Below are 18,088 nucleotides of genomic sequence, written 5' to 3'. Positions count from 1 at the left end.
AAGGGTATTTTTCTATGATAGAGGGCTGACCTCTACACTCAAGGGTTTAGAGTAGCCCTGTTTCCTGCTAGAACCTCCACATAAGCTCAGCAAGTATTTGCTGAGCAGCCTCGCCACTGGGGAAGATGTGAAGTGGTGTCTGTCCTTGAGGACCTCTGACTATAATAAAGCAGTGTTATCTCGGGGTATCAGTCAGCTCTTGCTGTATACAAACCTTCTCAGAAGGTGTCAACCTCAACAGAAAACAAAGCTTTGGTTTGTGATTCTCCAGGTGGGCACTCTGGGAAGAAGAGAGAAGTCAGTTAGGGTGGGGATGTCTTTTCCAGGATAACCTGTCTGTGAACCACGTGGCCTTCTACACTCCAGCTAGGCAGCCTGGCCTTGTCCATGCCCTCAGGACAGAGGACAAGGAGTGGGGACATACGCACCTCTGAAGCTGTCAGTCAGAATCTTGGCAGCTTCCTTGCTGTCACCTTTTATAGATAAAACAGGTAACAAGGTTGGCTTGGGTTCCGTGGTAGGACAGATCCTGCACAGCTGCTGCTTTTACACTCCTGACGGGAACAACTGAAGGGAGAAAGGTCTGTTTGGCTTATGATGTTAGAGGGATTTTAATCTGTCACAGTGATGGGGAGGGTGTGGCAATAGGGGTGTGTGGCTCAGGCTTCTCAGTCTTAATGGACTGAGAGGCAGACAGCATGAAGGAATCAGGAGGCAGGCTCTTGTCTTCAAAGATCACCCCTTCAAGCCCGATGACCTGAGTTTGAACTTCAGACCTCACACAATGGAAAGAGAGAACTCACTCCTAAAAGTTATCCTTCCACCTCTACACACACACACACACACACATACATATACACATATACATATACACACACGTAAACACACACACACACATATACACATACACACATATATACACATACACACATATACACATATACACATACACACACATACATATACACATATACACATACACACACATACACACATACACACATACATATACACATATACACATACACACACATATACACATACACACATACACACATAGACACATATACACAAACACGCATACATACACATCATAGACACATAGACACATATACATATATACACACACACATATACACATACATACACACAGATAGATGTAACATCCCATAGTTTACCTAAACAATGTTACTAGCTCTTAATTTGCTAAAACTGTTTACCCTTTTCCTTCATGCACCTGAGGGACTCTGGTCTGTCACATTTTTAATTTTGAGATTTTAATTGAGTTACAGTATTTTTCTGTTTTCTTTTCTCCCTCTAAACCCTCCCATACCTCTCCTTGCTCTGCCCTCTTCTTTCACTAATTGCTACTGCACGCATGCAGGTATATACGTACTTACTCTTAAGTATAGCCTGTTCAGCCCATGCGATTTTACTTGCATGTGTTTTCAGGGCTGGCCATTCTTGTAATATTATCCGGTCATGTTGGACTCGCAGACTGACCAGTGGTAGAGATGGCTGTTGACCTCTCTTTGGCTTCCTGGAATTGGGGTTATTTCCCCTTTAAATGCTTGGCTAAATTAACCAGTCAGTCTGTCTGGGCCTGGAGCTTTTTCCCCATGGCTGCCCCACAGCTCTTCAAGTCTGTCAAGCTTCTGCCAGCAGGAGGTTCAGCTCCTGTTAGGCACATGTTCCCCTTGCGTGGGTACATCTCAGCATCTTAGGACGTTCTCTGGGGCTCACCCTGGAAACCAAGCTTGGGTGTTATTTCCCCCAGGGCCTACCATACCACTACACACACTGGTAAGCCACATCTGTTTATTTATATACCCTTGGACTTCCTGGGCCCAGAAGCTCCTAGGATGCACATAGCCCACCGTATTCAGGCATCTACATGTCAACGGGTGCCTGGTATACAGCAGGTGCCCAATCAGTGTTCATTTTGTAAATAATGGCTTCTTTGGGAGAGTCTGATATGCTTGGGCAATATACATTGGCTGCCCTTACTGCTGATGTCATGGGTATTATGCCACTGGGTTGGAAGACCTACCGAGTGGCAGACAAGTCATTCATTCTTCTGCACTGGGGCTCTGCCAAATTCCAGTGTCCCGCCTGTGGCCATTTCCGGACAGAGCAAAGTGCTGGCCTTTAGCCCAGAGCCCCAGAGTGAAGCCTGAGCATGAAGCTGGACCGTCCAGGACCCGTGGGCTTCCACTGTCCCCAAGGCATCCCAGAAGCCTTGCTAGTCCCTTCTGGCTGGTGTCCAGACACCAGCCCTGGAGACTGTATTGGCCTCTGTCTTCCTGAAAACAGAGGCCAGAGCCACTTTTGGCTGGAGAGGCCTGGGCTCTAGACTCCTGGGGTGAAGGCACCCACTCCAGGGTGGGTACCCGATTTCCTCAGTATGGCCCAGCATTTCCCTGGCTCACCCTTCCCAGTGCTAGGCAAGTACCCAGGGAACGAGACTGTGGGTGGCGGGGTTTGGACTAGAAGACTGATCAGTTATCACCAAGTAACTTAGGTCTGCCTTGGAAGGTCCCACACCTCCAGCCTGCCCTTGTGTCTGTCATTTTGGGATGGTTCTAGCCCAGACCTTGGTGTCAGTTATAGGGAGGTGTGATGAAAAGGAGCTGGAGAAGCAGAGCAGCCATCCAAACAGTAGATCCTCCCTAGACGCTTGGTTCCTCCGTATGGATGTGGCTTGTGCCAAAGCTACTTCCTCTTGGCAAAAGTTGAGGACCTGGGCTCCTGCCTTGGGGATTATGTGACAGGGAGGACAGGAGGAGACCCCAGGTGGCCTGTAGGCCAGTCCTGAGCCCTTCCCATCAACAGCACCCTGCAAACAGTGCTCCACAACTCTTGGCCAGGTGAGAGTGGTGTCTGGACAGGAGAGCCAGTGAGTCAGCAGCCCTTCTGTCTTTCCAAGGGTTGGGTCCTGCTCTGAAGTCTTCAGAAGCCTCGGTTTGTCGTCTGTGAAATGGGGCTAATGAGCCCTTGCTCAGCTAGCTTCATGAGGCTTGACACTAAGACACACTGTGTAAACACAGCTCTGCCTTTCATCACACTGAGGCTGGTTGTCATGCGGGTGGATCCTCTGGGCACCTGAATCAGTTGTAGCCACCCACAGTGGGGTTTGCTGGTCTTCCCGGAAGAATGCCATGTGCGGATGGCTCAGCCCGGGGTGGCAGCAGGTGCTGAGGCTGCACATGGGAAGGGTGGAGCCAGGAGAGGGACAGGGACAGTGGGAATGGCCTCTGCCAGGGGTGGACTTGTATCTAGGGCTCTACAGCCTGGGTTGTTAAAGAAAAGGGGGGAGGAGCATATAAAGGAGTGTAGGAAACAGAAGGAGCAGAGGCAGAGACAGGGTGGAGTTCTAGGAGAGGAAAGAAGGCAAAACATTTGCATGATGACCAGACAGGGGTGGCAGTTAGCTACACAGAGACACTTAGGTGATAGTAGGAGAGGGGCAGAGGTGTTGTGTGTAAGAGGAGGAACTTTGAGTGCAGAAATGAGGCAGAGCCACCTCAGCCCAGTGGAGGGAGAGGACCACTCCTTATCAGCGTAGTGCACCCCGACACGCCAAATAAACAAAGAAGTTAATAGGCTGCCAAGAGGCTCAGGGGGGTAAAGGTGAGGACTTCTGCGCCTGACTACCTGAGTTGGAGCTCTGGAAAGAGAGAGGGTCAAACCGCCTCTGATCGCCACAAACACACTGTGGCGTGCCCATGTCCACGGTCACACGTAAAAGAAATAAACATAGCAAGCATTTTAAAAGGACATTGATAAGGGGCTAAGGGGACAGCTCAGTGGAAAAGTGCTTACCTAGCAAGCAAGAGGAGCAGAGTTCAGGTCCCCAGAATCCATGTGGACACCGGTAAGAAGCTGTAATCACAGTGTTCAGTCCCTCCCTCCCCTTCCTTCCTTCCCTCCCTCCCTCCCTCCCTCCCTCCCTCCCTCCCTCCCTCCCCTTCACTCCTCTTCCCTCTTTTCCCCCACTCTCCCTCCCCTCCCTTCCTATCACCTCTCCCTTTTGTTTTCTCTCTCTCTCTTCTCTTTTTCCTCCCCCTCTCCCTTTTCCTTTTTTGGATAGGCCTTCCTATAGTCCAGGCTGGCCTCAGACACACTATGCCACCAAAGCTGGTTTTGAGTTCCCAGTCCTCCCACATCTACCTGAACACAAAACTTAACATGGTAATTGTCTCTAATTAATTGCTTTAAAACCTGAATGGGTTTGTTTGAGAGGATGCTGTGTCTCCCTACTATAAATGGTATTGTGAGAAAGAAAGAATCTTTTTTTAAAAAATTCAACTAAAAGATGCTGTTCTAGATACAAGCAGTGTGGGGTAGGACTGGGGAGGAACAATGGAGACAAGGTTGACAGCACCTATGTCTTTCCCTGGGATATTCAGAAAGGTTAGAATGGGCTCTCCCACACTGTTCGAGGAATTCGTGTTAGCTAACACCATGCTGGTGACATCCCAAATCACTTGAGCTGGCAGGGTGGCCACTGAATAAAAGTGCTGGCGGCCCAGCCTGATGACATGGTGACCCTCACTCGCTAAGACCACAGCGGAAGGAGAGAACCCACTCCCAAGAGTTGACCCCTGATTTCTAAACTCGTGTGGTACATGTGCCCCCCCCCCCACAGATTCACCAAAAATAATAAAGAAATCAGGTTCTGTCTGAATGCCATCCTTTGGAAAAGCAGTTAAAGCGTCCATTTGTTTTTTTAGGGGTTTTGAGTTTTGTACGTGTGCATATTTGTGTTAAGAACACCATTGCAGTCCTGCAGTTTTGTCCTGGTCACCGGGACCTTTTGGCAGATGGCAGTAGCATTCAGCCTGGCTGGCGAGATTTTATTAGAAGGTCAGAAGTACAGTTATTTGGAGGCAGTGTGTGGTGGCCCTGGGCGCAATGCAGAGTCAACAAAGGGGAATTTGTTCCTTGGTGGAGAGTTGGGGGAATGTCTGAGTTGGTGAGCTGTCTGCTTCAGGAATGGCTACCCAGACCTCCCTGAATGTCTTCTGTGACTTCACATCTCTTGGGTCATGTGATCTATAGTCTGAGAGACTGTGTGAGCCCTCAAACTTCAGTCAGTCCCAGAGGGAATAGCAGGACAGGAAGCATCAGAGAGAGATCCGGCTGAGGTCAAGCCTACGTCCAGGGCGTGTGGGTCAGAGAAGGTGTCAGGACAGTTGGTCTGAACCAGAAACCTTCAGTCGTGGACGATTCCATTTCATACCTGTGGGCACTCCAACTATCGAGGTGAGAGCTTCCTGAAAGCGGGCCCTTACTTTATCTGAGAATGTCTCCGTGACCGTGCCATAATGTGGAAAGTACAGAGCTGAGTGGAGAAACCAGACACAGAAGTTCGAAAACTGTTCCATTCCATTGTCAAGTGTCCACGTAGACCAGAGGCTTAGGGTTGGGTGGGAGGAGTGACAGCATAGTGGGTACTCATTTCATGTTAGGGTGACAGGTTCTAGAACTGGGGAGCAAAAATGGAATACATGGGGCGTAATAACTACCACATGGGGCAATTTTACTTTATTCATATTTTACCACAAGAAAGCATCTTTCCCTGAAAATGTTATGCGTGTAATAACACATCTTTCCCTGCGTGTATTATGCATGTGTGCATGTCTGTGTGTGGACCCCACACTGGTGTGTGTGTGTGCATCTGTGTGTGGATACCCTCACTGGTGTGTGTGTGTGTGCATCTGTGTTTGGACCCCTCACTGGTGTGTGTGCACTCATGTATGGCCAGAGGTCAATGTCAGCTGTCTCCCTCATCAAACTCCACCTTTTTTTCTAAGACAGGATTTCTCATGAACCTGGAGTTTACCATTTTGACTAGACTGGCTGGCCAGGAACGCCCAGGCGCTGGCCCTCTCCTCCCTGTTGTGTGGGGTGGGGTGGGAGTTAACAGGTACACTGTGTCCTGTCCACTTTGCATGGGAATCTAGACTCAGGGCGTCGTGTTTGTTCAGTTCCCAGCCTACAGGTGACCCTAGGAATGTTTCCTTTTCTTCTTATCTCTCTAGGTTCGTTCTGCCTCTCTCTCTGTCTGTCTCTCTCTCTCTCTCTCTCTCTCTCTCTCTCTCTCTCTCTCTCTCTCTCTCTCACACACACACACACACACACACACACACAGTTCTAGGCTCTAGCTCCAGAATCTGACACATCTAGGCCAGCCCTCTGCCACCAAACTAGACCTCCACCCCAGAGTGCTTTGTGATTATAAAGGGAAAGTAAGTGAATGGGATAGATCATAACCAGCTGACGTAACCACGTGCTGTGGCATGCATGCACGCACATATCACACACAATACATGTACATATATACATTTTTGGGTACTTTTTGCTTTTTGTTTTTTGAGACAGGGACTCACTATGTAGTTCTGGCTGGCCTGGAACTCACAAAAACCCACCTGCCTCTGCCTTCCAAGTGTTAGAATTAAAGGTATGTGCCACTGAGTTTAGCTTACATATATATTTGAACAATGTTGGCTTCTGAAATATACCTACAATGTATAGTAGGAAGGGTTGATTTCATTTTCCTCTCTGATCCCACAGGAAAACTACACTTCCCAGAATCCCTTGCACTTAGGGTGGGCCAGTACAGGGAGGGAAGTGACAGTGAAGCTTCACACCTTGGCGTGAGATTATGATTGATAAGACTAGATATTCAGCCCCTGATATTTCTGGGTAATTTAATAAAACAAAAAGACCAAAAAATCTGAATAATACAGAACAGGAAGCAACTGTGAAGCCAGGACCTGTACCACACTCAGGAAAGGCAGGCCTGCTCAAAGGTATGGAAGGAACTTAATAGGTGAGCAAAGAAGCAAAAAGAAATAGTTGTCTGTGGTCAGCTCTTTTTGTGCAGTGAAGGATCCATCGCAGGGAATGGTGCCACCCAGAGTGGATGTGACTTCCCACCTCAAGTAACATAGGGAAGATAATCTCCACAGGCACAGCCACAGATCTGTCTCACCAGTGATTCTGGATCTCATCAAGTTGATAGCTAAGACTCACCACACCCATGATTCAGTGGGCCATGGCGTGGTGGAGTCGGTTCTCTGCCCACCTAGAAGTAGGGTAGGGTTCAGGGATTGAATTTAGGTCATCAGGTGTCCATTGTTGATGTGACAAGTACTTGTAGATCCATGTGTCTGGGCTCTGTTGCCTTGGAGACGGGGCCTTGTGTAACTCGGGTTGGCCTCTTGGCCGCTAACTCACCATGTTGTAAGGACTTGGAATTATAATCCTCCCTCCTCCGGTTCCCAAATGCTGGGATTACAGGTTGGTGCCCCAAATTTATGCAGTGGTGGGGAATCAAATCCCAGGCCTCCTGCATGCAAAGCAACAACTCTAACCTCTGAGTTAGAGATTTGAACTGATCGTCACCGCCTCTGCTCCACCTACATTCAGCACTGCAGAGCCCCGCAGACTTTGGTATGGTGAGGGCTCCAAGCAGGAAGATGGGAAGAGCTGTTGTAAACTTTCTGCGATCCTGTTAGAAGTCGTTGATTTGAGTTTTGTCTTGTTGACAGGTTTGGATTTGTCTCTTGCCGTCTTCATCCCGTCGTCCCTCTGCACCTCTGGCCTTCGCTGCCCTGTGAACATGTTGGTGATTCTCGCCTTCATTATTGTCTTCCACATCGTATCCGTGGCACTCTTGTTCATCTCAACCATTGACAATGTGAGTTTCTGTCCCCGTCAGCCACCGAGGGGTCTATGGATCGGGTGGGGAACAAGGAGCAAGTGACTGTGACCCAGGGTGTCCCCTCTGCCAAGCCATCTCATCCTGGGAACCCTGTGCTCAGGTCTGGATGAGGTCCTGTAAGACAGGGTAGTTGATGTGATGCTCAGCTCCCCGAAGCCCCCGAGGGTGACCACAGCTCTCCTGCAGTTCTCGGTCTCCACACCATTGTCACATGGAGTTAGAGAAGTCTTCAGTTTTTCTAGTGAATATTTTCATTTTACTCTTCAAATTTGTTTTATTTTATGTTTGTGGGCATTCTCCTTGTGGCTTTTTGTACACCACCTGTGCTTGCTTGGTGCCCAAAGAGGTCCAAAAAGAATCTTGATGCTCTGGAACTGAAGTTATCGATGGTTGTGAGCCACCATGTGGGTGCTGGAAATTGAACTTGGGTCCTCTACAAAAGCAGCCAGTGCTCTTGGCTGAAGCATCTCTGAACCGTTTCTCCAGCTCCTATTTTACTTTTTCAATTATACTTTTAGATACAAAACCAGGTCTCCAAAGCTTTGCCCGTCATACTTCAGACTAGGAGCTAATACCTAAATACATAAAGAACTGTAAAACGTAAACACACACATATACACTCATGTGTACACATGCACACATGAGGGTGAATTCAGCTCTCCTGTGGTTCTCAGCCTACACACACACACACACACACACACACACACACACAGAGAGAGAGAGAGAGAGAGAGAGAGAGAGAGAGAGAGAGAGAGAGAGAGTTGATAAATGGACCAACAAACTGACAAAATGAACAGATAGTTCTCAAAATAAATACCTGTAGCAAATAAATATTTTTTTAAATGTTCACCATCCTTAGCCATCAGGGTAATGTAAATTAAAAGCACTGTAGGATCCCCTCACCTGTCAGTCTCATCAGGAAAACAGGTGACAACATTCTGTTCAGTGGAGTCACCACTGCGTGAGGCGGATGCAGAGGGGAGGCTATGGTGTGGGATGGTCAAGGGCAGGTCAGAGGGAAGAGAAGAGCAGAAGCAATCCGGACAGACTCACTCTGGCAGTGCAGAGTGAGTCCTAATACTGTGTCTTCACTATTTATTCATGCTTTGTTTTCTTTTATGTGTACAAGTACACTGTTGCTCTCCTCAGACACACCAGAAGAGGGCACCCGATCCCATTACAGATGGTTGTGAGCCACCATGTGGTTGCGGGGATTTGAACTCAGGACCTCTGGAAGAGCAGTCAGTGCTCTTAACCGCTGAGCCATCTCTCCAGCCCCCCAAATTATTTTTTAAATAAGGTAAAAATAGAGCTGCCACAAGTCCAGCTATACTACTCTCCCAGGAGGGTGTGTTCCCAAAGGCCCTGTGCCCTACCTCAAGGATGCCCACACGTCCTTATTGCTGTTCCAGTCACAACAGCTACTGGCATAGTAATTCATGTGAAGGCCAGCTTGTGCCTTGCCGATAGCCTAGCAACATCCCTAGCTTTTGCCATTGGTGGCAGTCTTGCTTCCACTCAGAACTGAAGGAATGCTTTCTCCAGATGTTTGCAGCTGTCTTACAGGGAGCAAAAGCAGCCTGTGTATGACCAGGTCATCTCCCGGTCCTCTGCATCTTCTTCCTAGCCAGACTCTCCAGTAAATTTCATGAGTAGAACTCTCTCCACTCTCCACAGCCTCTGACATGTACCTTGTTCCTTCAGAGTCCAGTGGGCAGCTAAATTATATCAGCAAGAGCGTATCTGATACCCTCTGGCCCCGGGCAGGAGGTGATGCTTCTAACAGAGACCTGGTCCTGACCCAAAGGCTGGGCTTCCTCTCATCATTTCAAACTGCAGAGGCTGTTAAAGGGAACACAAGGCACAGAAGGCCAACTCAGTTGGGGCTCTCTAGGGGTGTGTGTGTGTATGTGTGTGTGTGTGTGTGTGGTATGTGATGTGTGTTCTGTGTGTGTATGTGCAGTATATTGTTGAATAATGTATATGAGTGTGTTTTTGTGATGTGTATGTATATTTGGTGTGTGTGTGGTGTTGTCTGATATTTATGTGTGTGGGGGGTGTGTGTGTGTACTCGAGTGCGTGCAGTATATTGTCGAATAATGTATGTGTGTGTGTTTGCGTGATGTGTATACGTATTTGTGTGGTGTGTATTTGTGGTTTCTGTATGTGTATGATATATATGCATGTGTATTTGTGTGGTATGTGTATGTGTTGTGTGTGTCTGTGTGTGATTGTGTAGGTCAACAGCAGCTGTCTTACACTGATGTAAGCTGGAGAAGGAATTGAACCCCTAGCCGGTCCTAGCCATTGCTACACTGTAGTAGGAGGTAGAGCCAGAGGCTCCTGGTTCTAGACACTGCCAGGGGATATGAGCACAGTTTGCCTGTTGGAGGGTCTGCTGCGTGGCCCAGGCTGTGGTCACATAGATGTGTTGTCTTAAAGTATTTGGAGCTGCCAGGGAAAAGGGCACACAGTGTGGGAAAATGGTACTAAATTTTGTTCTAGAATTTTTGTTTTTGTTTCCTGCATCGAGTCCTCTGGGATTGCAGTAAGGTACCAGGTTTAGTGAGAGGGCTGGACGGGCCCTGGGGCAGGAATGTGCTCCCACACCGGGCTGTTTCTCTTAGGGAACAGAGAAGTGTGGCAGCCCTGAGGCAGCGGGTTCAGTCTTGAAATTGTGCTTGCTCCGTGGACGCCTGTGGGCCCAGTGGGTGGACAGGGTGGGATGGGGGGGGAGCCCAGTCTTTAAGGGAGGGGAAGGAGAGGGCTGATTCGAGGGGAAGTGACAGCACTGGGGTAAGGCAGAGAAAAAAGTCCCTGCTGCTTGCAGGATGCTCTGCTTTTAGTTTTCATTTTAATTCTCTTTCTGTTTGAATACTTTAACATTAGAAATTTATTTATATTTTCATCTCGTTTGAGGGGGGCACAAGCTGTGGCTCACGTGTGGAGGCCAGAGGACAACTTTCTGGAGTTGGTTCTTTCCTTCCACCATGTGGATCCTGGGACCAAATTCAGGTCATCGGGCTCAGCGTGGAGACCTCTCCTCGTTCCTCAGCCAACTCACCAGCCCAGGGAGACTTTTTTAGGTTTACAGAGTAGTGGGTTTAATTGTGGCATCTTCATACCTGTGCCATGTTGGACTTTGTTCTCATGGTTCTCCCTCTGCCCTCTCAACTCCAGCTGGGTCCTTCCTTCCCTCTCCCCTCCCTCTGCCCTGCCTTCTCCCCTCCCCCCCAGCTGGGTCCTTCTCCTTTCACAGTTAGCAGCCTGCTTCTGCTCATCACGTGAATTCAGTTGCATTCTATTTCCCACCTCTCCCGGGTCCTGATCCAGTCCTAGTCCCATGGCCTATAACCACACACATAAATATACACACACATACAGAACCCTGAATCCAGTCCTTCATGTAGGGGAAACTCGAGTGTTTGTCTCCCTGAGCCTGGTGTGCTCACGCACTTTCCTCCGAACGTTCGGACTTTATTTTTTCTTCTGTGTGCATGTACCATGTTTTCTTATCCACCCGTCAGAGAGCCATCTAGGCTGGTTCCATCTCCTGGTCCCTTGACGATACCCTTTCTTCTCCACATCCCCCTGCCATTCTCGTAGAACTGGTCCCCATTTATCCTCAGTCTGTTTCTCCCATGGGCCGTGAGAACACCTCAGATCCTTCTGAAGACCTGAAGCCTGGCATCCCATGGGACTCAGTAGAGACCCAAACCCTGAGGTTTCTTGACTCACAAGTGTGCATTTGAACAAAGTCCCCAGGGGACTCACTTGTGGTCTGCCCTTTGGGAAGCAGTGAGTCCTGAGGAGGGCCCAGTCCTTGGCCCAGCAGGATTCAGGATCTGCATCCTTATCAGCACCTTCTGTTCCCTTTGCAGGCCTGGTGGGTAGGAGACGGTTTCTCAGCTGACCTCTGGAGAGTGTGCACCAACAGCACAAACTGTACAGAGATCAATGACCTGAGCACGGAGTTTACAGGTGAGTGTGGGCGGCTGGGGCCTTGTTCTCCCCATCTCCCCCTACCTGACTGGGAGACCCAGCTAGCCCCATGTGAGCAGACCCAGGCCTGACTGTGTCATGCCCACTGAGCCCCAGGAACTGCCAGCTCTGGTGGTTAACTGGACCAGTCAGGACAGCTTGCCGTGCCCAGAAGCAGTGTTCTTGGGCCTCTCTCTGCTCTTGGTGTGCCTCCATGTGGGAATTTCTGTATTATTGCTCTTTAAATAGGGGATCAGTAAACTACCAGTGCAGCCCAAGACCCGCTTTGGTATGGCCCATGAGCTAAGAATGGTTCTGACATTTTAAAAGAGTTGAAAGAAGAAGAGGAGGAAAAGTAATGTGACCAGAAGTCTGAAGTAATTTATTGCCTGGCTCTTTCGTGGGAAAACATAATTGTGCCAGCTCTGACTTCTTCCACATGTAACTTATTTCCTATGTAAATGTATCTGAGCCATACTGTATATCATCAGTGGTAAAGCTGTGAAAACAGGAGGAAATGCTGAACTAAGAGCCAGAGGCCCAGGCCGGAGAGATGGCTCAGCGGTTAAGTGCCTTGACTGCTCATCCAGAGGTCCTGAGTTCAATTCTCCGCAACCACATGGTGGCTCATAACCACCTGTAATGGGATCCGATGCCCTCTTCTGGCGTGTCTGAAGACAGCGGTACTATACTCATTTAAATAAAGTAAATAGATTAAAAAAAAAAAAGCCAGAAACCCTCAGTGAAGTTTGACCCAACTGATTCTCTGTTTGTCAGAGGCCATGGGACACATGTGGACATTAGAGAAAACCTGCGGGAGTCGGTTCGCCTTAGCCAGTGAGCTCCCTCCAGCCCACCCTTTCCCTACCGCTTTCTGTTCTAAACAAAACCAAAATCTAACCAACCCAAAGCAGCTGCTGTGCGGAAACCCCACGGGGATCCCAGAGGATGTGAAATGACACACATGCACTTGGAACCTGTGCACGCCTCCTCTGTGCTGTAGTTTCCCGGTGACGTCACCGCCGAATGCAGCTCCCGCAGGGCGCTTCGTTGTGTGGGTCTGGCACAGTGCGTCGCAAATTTAGGTTTTGGTTTTTGGATCTTTCTGGGTTCTCCCTTCAACTGACACACCTCAGAAATGGCTGTGGAGTCCAGGAATTCAGAAGCTGCCTGACTATCTCAGCAGGTATTACAAGGTGCTAACATTGCAAGTGAGCCCATTCCCGAGGCCTTCAGGAACCCCGAAACCACAGCGAAGTCGCAGCCCCTACTGACTTTCTTGCTGGTGCCCTTGCTGGGCTGCACCCACACCGGCATCATGGGCCACCAGTGGCCGCTCTGCAACTCATTGCTAAGGAACTCTGTTCTAAAAGCACAGAGCCATTTTCTCTCACAAAATCAGTTTCTACTTTTGCTTCGTCACAGGATATGAATCACCTGGGGCACTTGCTAAAAATATAGCATCTTGGCACCTACCCCAGAGTGATGGCGGCTGAGTGAGGAATCTGCATTTTAAATAAGCCATCCTAGGTGGCTCCTTGGAAGATTTACTAAGTAGTGTTCAAAATCACGGGGTCACAATCTTGGCCCACTTTGAAATTCCCTAGGAGACTTTAGACGTGTTCTCAGTGCCTGGCGTTCCAGTTCATTTTGTCTCAGGGAAGTCTGGTAATAGCTTTTAGAATAGAGCTCTATCATTTGCAAACATGAAAATGCATACTTCTCAAGGGCTCCTTCATGCAGTGAGTTTTAACAGTTGTTTGTAATCCTAGCAAGCCACCCTGAAAGCAAAGCTGAGGACATTCCTGACACCCCACAAGGCCCTTTGGCCCATTCTGCTTAGTTCCTACCCAGAGAATGCTACCTCCTCCTGCTAGCTTAATTTCCCCTGATCTTGGACGTTGAGGGGTGGCTCAGGTGATGTGTTTATGCTGGAGAGTGTGTTTGTTTGTCATAAGGAGATAGGAGGCAGGACCGGGTGTTTTCTGAGGGACCCCGATGTGCAGCTGTAATGCGGTAAGATCCATTGCTGTTAGCGCCTCAATGAGCCCTCACAATGTAAGCTCCCTCCAGCCAGTTTCAAGCAAACTAAAAAGGTTCAGCCCTGGCTGTTGCTCTTTTCAAAGTCTCCTTTGCCCAAGCCAAATAGGTTGGAGCTGCAATCCAGAGCAGGGAGAAGCCAGAGTCTCGGTTCTGGCTCCATCTTCTGTTCAAGTTGGCATTTATTTGGCCAACTGCCTAGCTGGAGAAGAGGGAGGTGGGGCCGGAAGACTGCCAGGCAGCGTCATTGTTCACACTGGCCGGGTGTATCCAGTCTGTGGCCCCTGGAACACAATGACTAGGAATGGAGCCCAACACTTAAGACATGAGCTTACTTTGGTTGTACAGATCTCAGTGTGAAGTTTATAGATGACAATGCTGTGTCCCAATGCCCAATGGTTGGATGGACACACTTGGTTGCAGACAGTCCTATGACCCTCTGTATAAAGCTTTTGTCTTCTGCCCACAGGTTACTCTGTGATGCAGGCGGTGCAGGCCACCATGATCCTGTCCACCATCCTCTCCTGCATCTCCTTCCTCATCTTTCTGCTCCAGCTCTTCCGCCTCAAGCAGGGAGAGAGGTTCGTCCTGACAGCCATTATCCAGCTCATGTCCTGTAAGTGAACCTGGAAGCAGCCTGTATTACCTGCACACACACACACACACACACACACACACACACACACAAACACATACACACACACACAGGCTAAGACTCTTTAGAGCATACATTATTCAATAGCTAAGAGTCTGCACGAGCAAAGCCTACCTTCCTCATCCTTTTCCTGGGCTCTCTCTAGTGGAGAGCTAGGGCAAACAATAAATCAATTCCAAGTTCAGGCATGGCCTCTGGCCATGTAGCTCTAGTCTCTGAGATCTGCCATTCCTCCTCCTCACCTCTCTTGCACATGCTAAGCCACGAAGTCTTGTTCCTTCTCGGTCACCACTTTGGACGGCATGTAGATTTAAGGCTAACTCGGAACAAACAGACCATTAGGCGCACACACAGACTCCTTCCTGCAAAAATGAAGCTCTTCTCCTGTAGCTTGTGTGGCGCCTCTGCATCGTACCCCACCAAAATCATTGGAGGAGGGAAGTTGGGGAACCCCCAGGAAGGAGAAGCTAGCCACACACTCAGTATGGAGGTGTTTGAGTTTATGGGGAAAGGGAAGGTGTCCACAAAGCTTGCAGTCTGAGCTTGGGTCTGTGAGGATAGCAACCGTACTGTACCATGTGTGGGTGTGGAGCAGAAGGAACAGCATGTGAGGCAGAAGTCCTGGGATGAAGAAGCCAGAGCTCTGAGAGTCAGAATGAGGAGGAGCCAGACCAAACGGGCTCTTGTAAGCCATGGAAGAGACTTGAGGTCTATATTCTAAGCTGGTGGGAAGCCATTAACAAGCCTTAGACTAGATCCAGATTATGGCACAACTGGCAATGTTTCTGACCCCTGGCTTTGTTCCTGACAGGTCTCTGTGTCATGATCGGGGCTTCCATCTATACAGACCGGCGTCAAGACCTTCACCAACAGAACATACAACTCTACTACCTACTGCAAGAAGGCAGCTATGGCTACTCTTTCATCCTGGCCTGGGTGGCCTTCGCCTTCACTTTCATCAGTGGCCTCATGTACATGATCTTGAGGAAACGCAAATAGGTGTCAGAAGCCTGGCCACTGTCCCACAGTCTGGCCTCCATGGCCACATAACCGTTTTGTATATAATCATTGTTTTGTGTTTTTTCTAGCAAACATATTGTTTCCTTTAAAAGCTTTTATAGAAGAAGAGGAGGAGGAGGAGGAGGAGGAGGAGGAGAGACAGGAGTTTCTGCATTCTTGGGATCACAGACCAGACCATGAAAGCTGGCATGCAGAATGCCTGCCTACCAAAGTCTCAGCAAGGCCCAGCAAAATCAGCAATGTAGAAACCCACAGGATGGTTCTCATGGGTGGCTCTGCGGTGTGGGTGTGGCCAAAGGTGGGGAGAGCTAGTCTTTGGGAGCAGACTCTTTGTAGATGTCTGCCCTGCCCCTCTTCCCCTGCCTACTCCACACTGACAGCCATAGGAGGGATGATGAGGCCCAAATGCGGGAAATCTATACTCAGCTATTAAACCTAAGTTCATGTAAGAAGTGGTTTGTCTGTAAGGGACCCAGAGTTTCCCAACCCTCCTGCCATGAGTTGGGTCATCACACAAATTTGTTGATGTTTGCTTATGTTTGCCTTAAGGATAGTGACCTTGACTTACTTAGCCCAGATGTCATGTTTAGGCATTGAGGGGTCCACAGGTAATTCCTTAGAGCATCTATTGCATGCAGACTCACAAATCTACTTCCAAGACCCTCAGAATCCTTTATCAAAGGGGTGGCCCTGGGTGTCTAATTTCTGATGAGCTCCCTGCAATCTAGTTAAATGCACTAAAACTGGGGTGGGGGTCAGAGCTCTAGAACCGGGGAAGCAAAGCTACCCTGTAAATGTTACCAGTCTCAACACAAAGAGATTGCCCCACTGACAGCCACATCTTGGTTTTCACCAGCTCTTGCTGCCTCATCCACAGCTGCTCATAGGGACTTGTGCCTCACTCCAGGCCATAAGCCTACACCTGGAAGGTGGGCTGTGCAGCTGCCTCCTTGACCTGCATTGGAAGGTCTCTACTTTCCTTCCTGCCCTTCTTTCTAGAGAGGGTACTTCCATTAGGCCCCTATTTCTGTAGCCTCAGAAGATCCATTTCCATTCATTCATCCACCCATCATTCACCATAAATGGGCTTTGTCACATGTCAAGTACACAGGTCATCATTGACATTTGACTCCCTCCCTCTCTTCTGTCTTCCTTTCCTTCCTTCCCTTAGAGGGACTGCCAAGGTAACATGGGGCAGCAACAGACACATGACCACCTGCTGCCTGAATAAACTTCCTACAGCTCACTGTTGGTTAGATCGTAGAGTTGGCTCATGTCTTGTAAGGCCCAAGGAAGAAGGCCGATCTAAAGTGTCCTCTGTACCTTCCTCCTGTGGCCTTCTCTGTAATAGTTGTTTAAAAATTGTTCTGATGATCATGATGGAAACAGCCAGCCTTAGAACCAAAGGCACGAAGCCTGACCCCAGCCATTATAATTCCCACCTCAGAAACCCCCAGGGGTGCAGAGTGTCCTGTCCAATGACCCTGTGGGTTGTCTCTGCTTGCTGCTCTGGCCAGCATTCAGTGCCTACTGTCGGTCATCTTTGAAATGAGAAGTGCCTCTCTCCTGCTCTGTGCCCTGCATTTGGGATGCTCAGAAGAGGTAAGGGTGTGAGGGAGAACGGAGCCGCCCTTCTCCTAGGTGGGATCAGCTCTCAATTGGTGCTTATCACTAGCTACCAAAGAACAACAGCAGAGTCAGCTTCGGTATCCAAGAAGCAAGTATTAGGACCAAACCTGTCACTGTATTTAAAGGAACTTTAGTTTGCGTATCTTACATTTTTATAAAGTACTGTAATTCAGGGGGTGGGGCATATGACAGAGACAGACTAACCCATGTTTGTTATTTGCATTAAAATTACTTTGGGTCTTTGTTTAAAGAATTCAGATAATGTTTGTGTTGTGTTGTTTGTGGTCCTGAATGCAGGGGAAGCAAGATTCTTCTTGTTCCTTCCTACCCTCTGCTAAAGGCTGTGGGCCTGGTATACCTGAGCAAATGGGCTGACATTCTAGAATGTTCCCTATGAACTAAAGCTGGATTGTGGATAATCTGAATGTGTACCTATTATGCTCAAATATAGACTCACTACACACAATCACCCTCCTCCTCAGGAGCTATATCAGTAAACCTACCCAGCTGCTGTGGACCATCTGAAACAGCCCCGTATCCCACACCTGGGATTAAAGCAGAAACATAATGTTTCTGTGTGTCCTTCAAAGACTCCAAAATTGTCACGTACCACACAGCAAAGCAGAATTTTGTTTCTCAAAAGCAGAGGTGACAGGCAAGTGCTCTGGAAGCCGGGAGGTTAATGGTTGACTCTTGTTTGGGGACAGGTATGGGTTCGGAGCAGAATAGCCAGATTTAACGTGGAGGGGATGGTATTTAATGAGGGGCAGGTTCAGGAGCAGGGGCTGGTAATACACCAGCTGGGCATTAGATATTCAGTGGTCTTGGAAATGAGGGTAGTTGAGTACTCAATCGATGGCATGAGGGATGGTTATAATCCATGGTGGTTTTATCTTCATCCTTGACCAGCAAAGCAGCAGCTGCCACAATACGTAGGCAAGCTGGCCATCCCCATGCAACAGAGTCCAATTTCTTAGACCACTGGCCTCTTCCAAGGACCCAGGGTCTGAGTCTGTATCCCTTTGGCTATGCCT

General features: G+C 48.8%; 1 protein-coding gene across 2 annotated transcripts in view; it reads left to right on the top strand.

Annotated features, from left to right (window-relative positions):
• EMP2 (epithelial membrane protein 2) overlaps nt 1-17,305 on the top strand; it is a 29,894-nt gene extending 12,589 nt beyond the window's left edge. For both annotated transcript variants that reach the window (XM_080908056.1, XM_080908057.1), the window contains exons 2-5: nt 7,557-7,705; nt 11,611-11,710; nt 14,220-14,366; nt 15,217-17,305. In XM_080908056.1, the coding sequence (XP_080764182.1) occupies nt 7,628-7,705; nt 11,611-11,710; nt 14,220-14,366; nt 15,217-15,404 (513 nt within the window). In that variant the 5' untranslated portion in view covers nt 7,557-7,627 and the 3' untranslated portion in view covers nt 15,405-17,305. The remainder of the gene's footprint in view (nt 1-7,556; nt 7,706-11,610; nt 11,711-14,219; nt 14,367-15,216) is intronic.
• Nucleotides 17,306-18,088: the final 783 nt, after the last annotated feature.

Source organism: Micromys minutus (genome assembly GCF_963924665.1).
Source record: "Micromys minutus genome assembly, chromosome: 31".
NCBI classification, from domain to species: Eukaryota; Metazoa; Chordata; class Mammalia; order Rodentia; family Muridae; genus Micromys; species Micromys minutus.
This window is presented reverse-complemented; position numbering and strand designations above follow the sequence as displayed.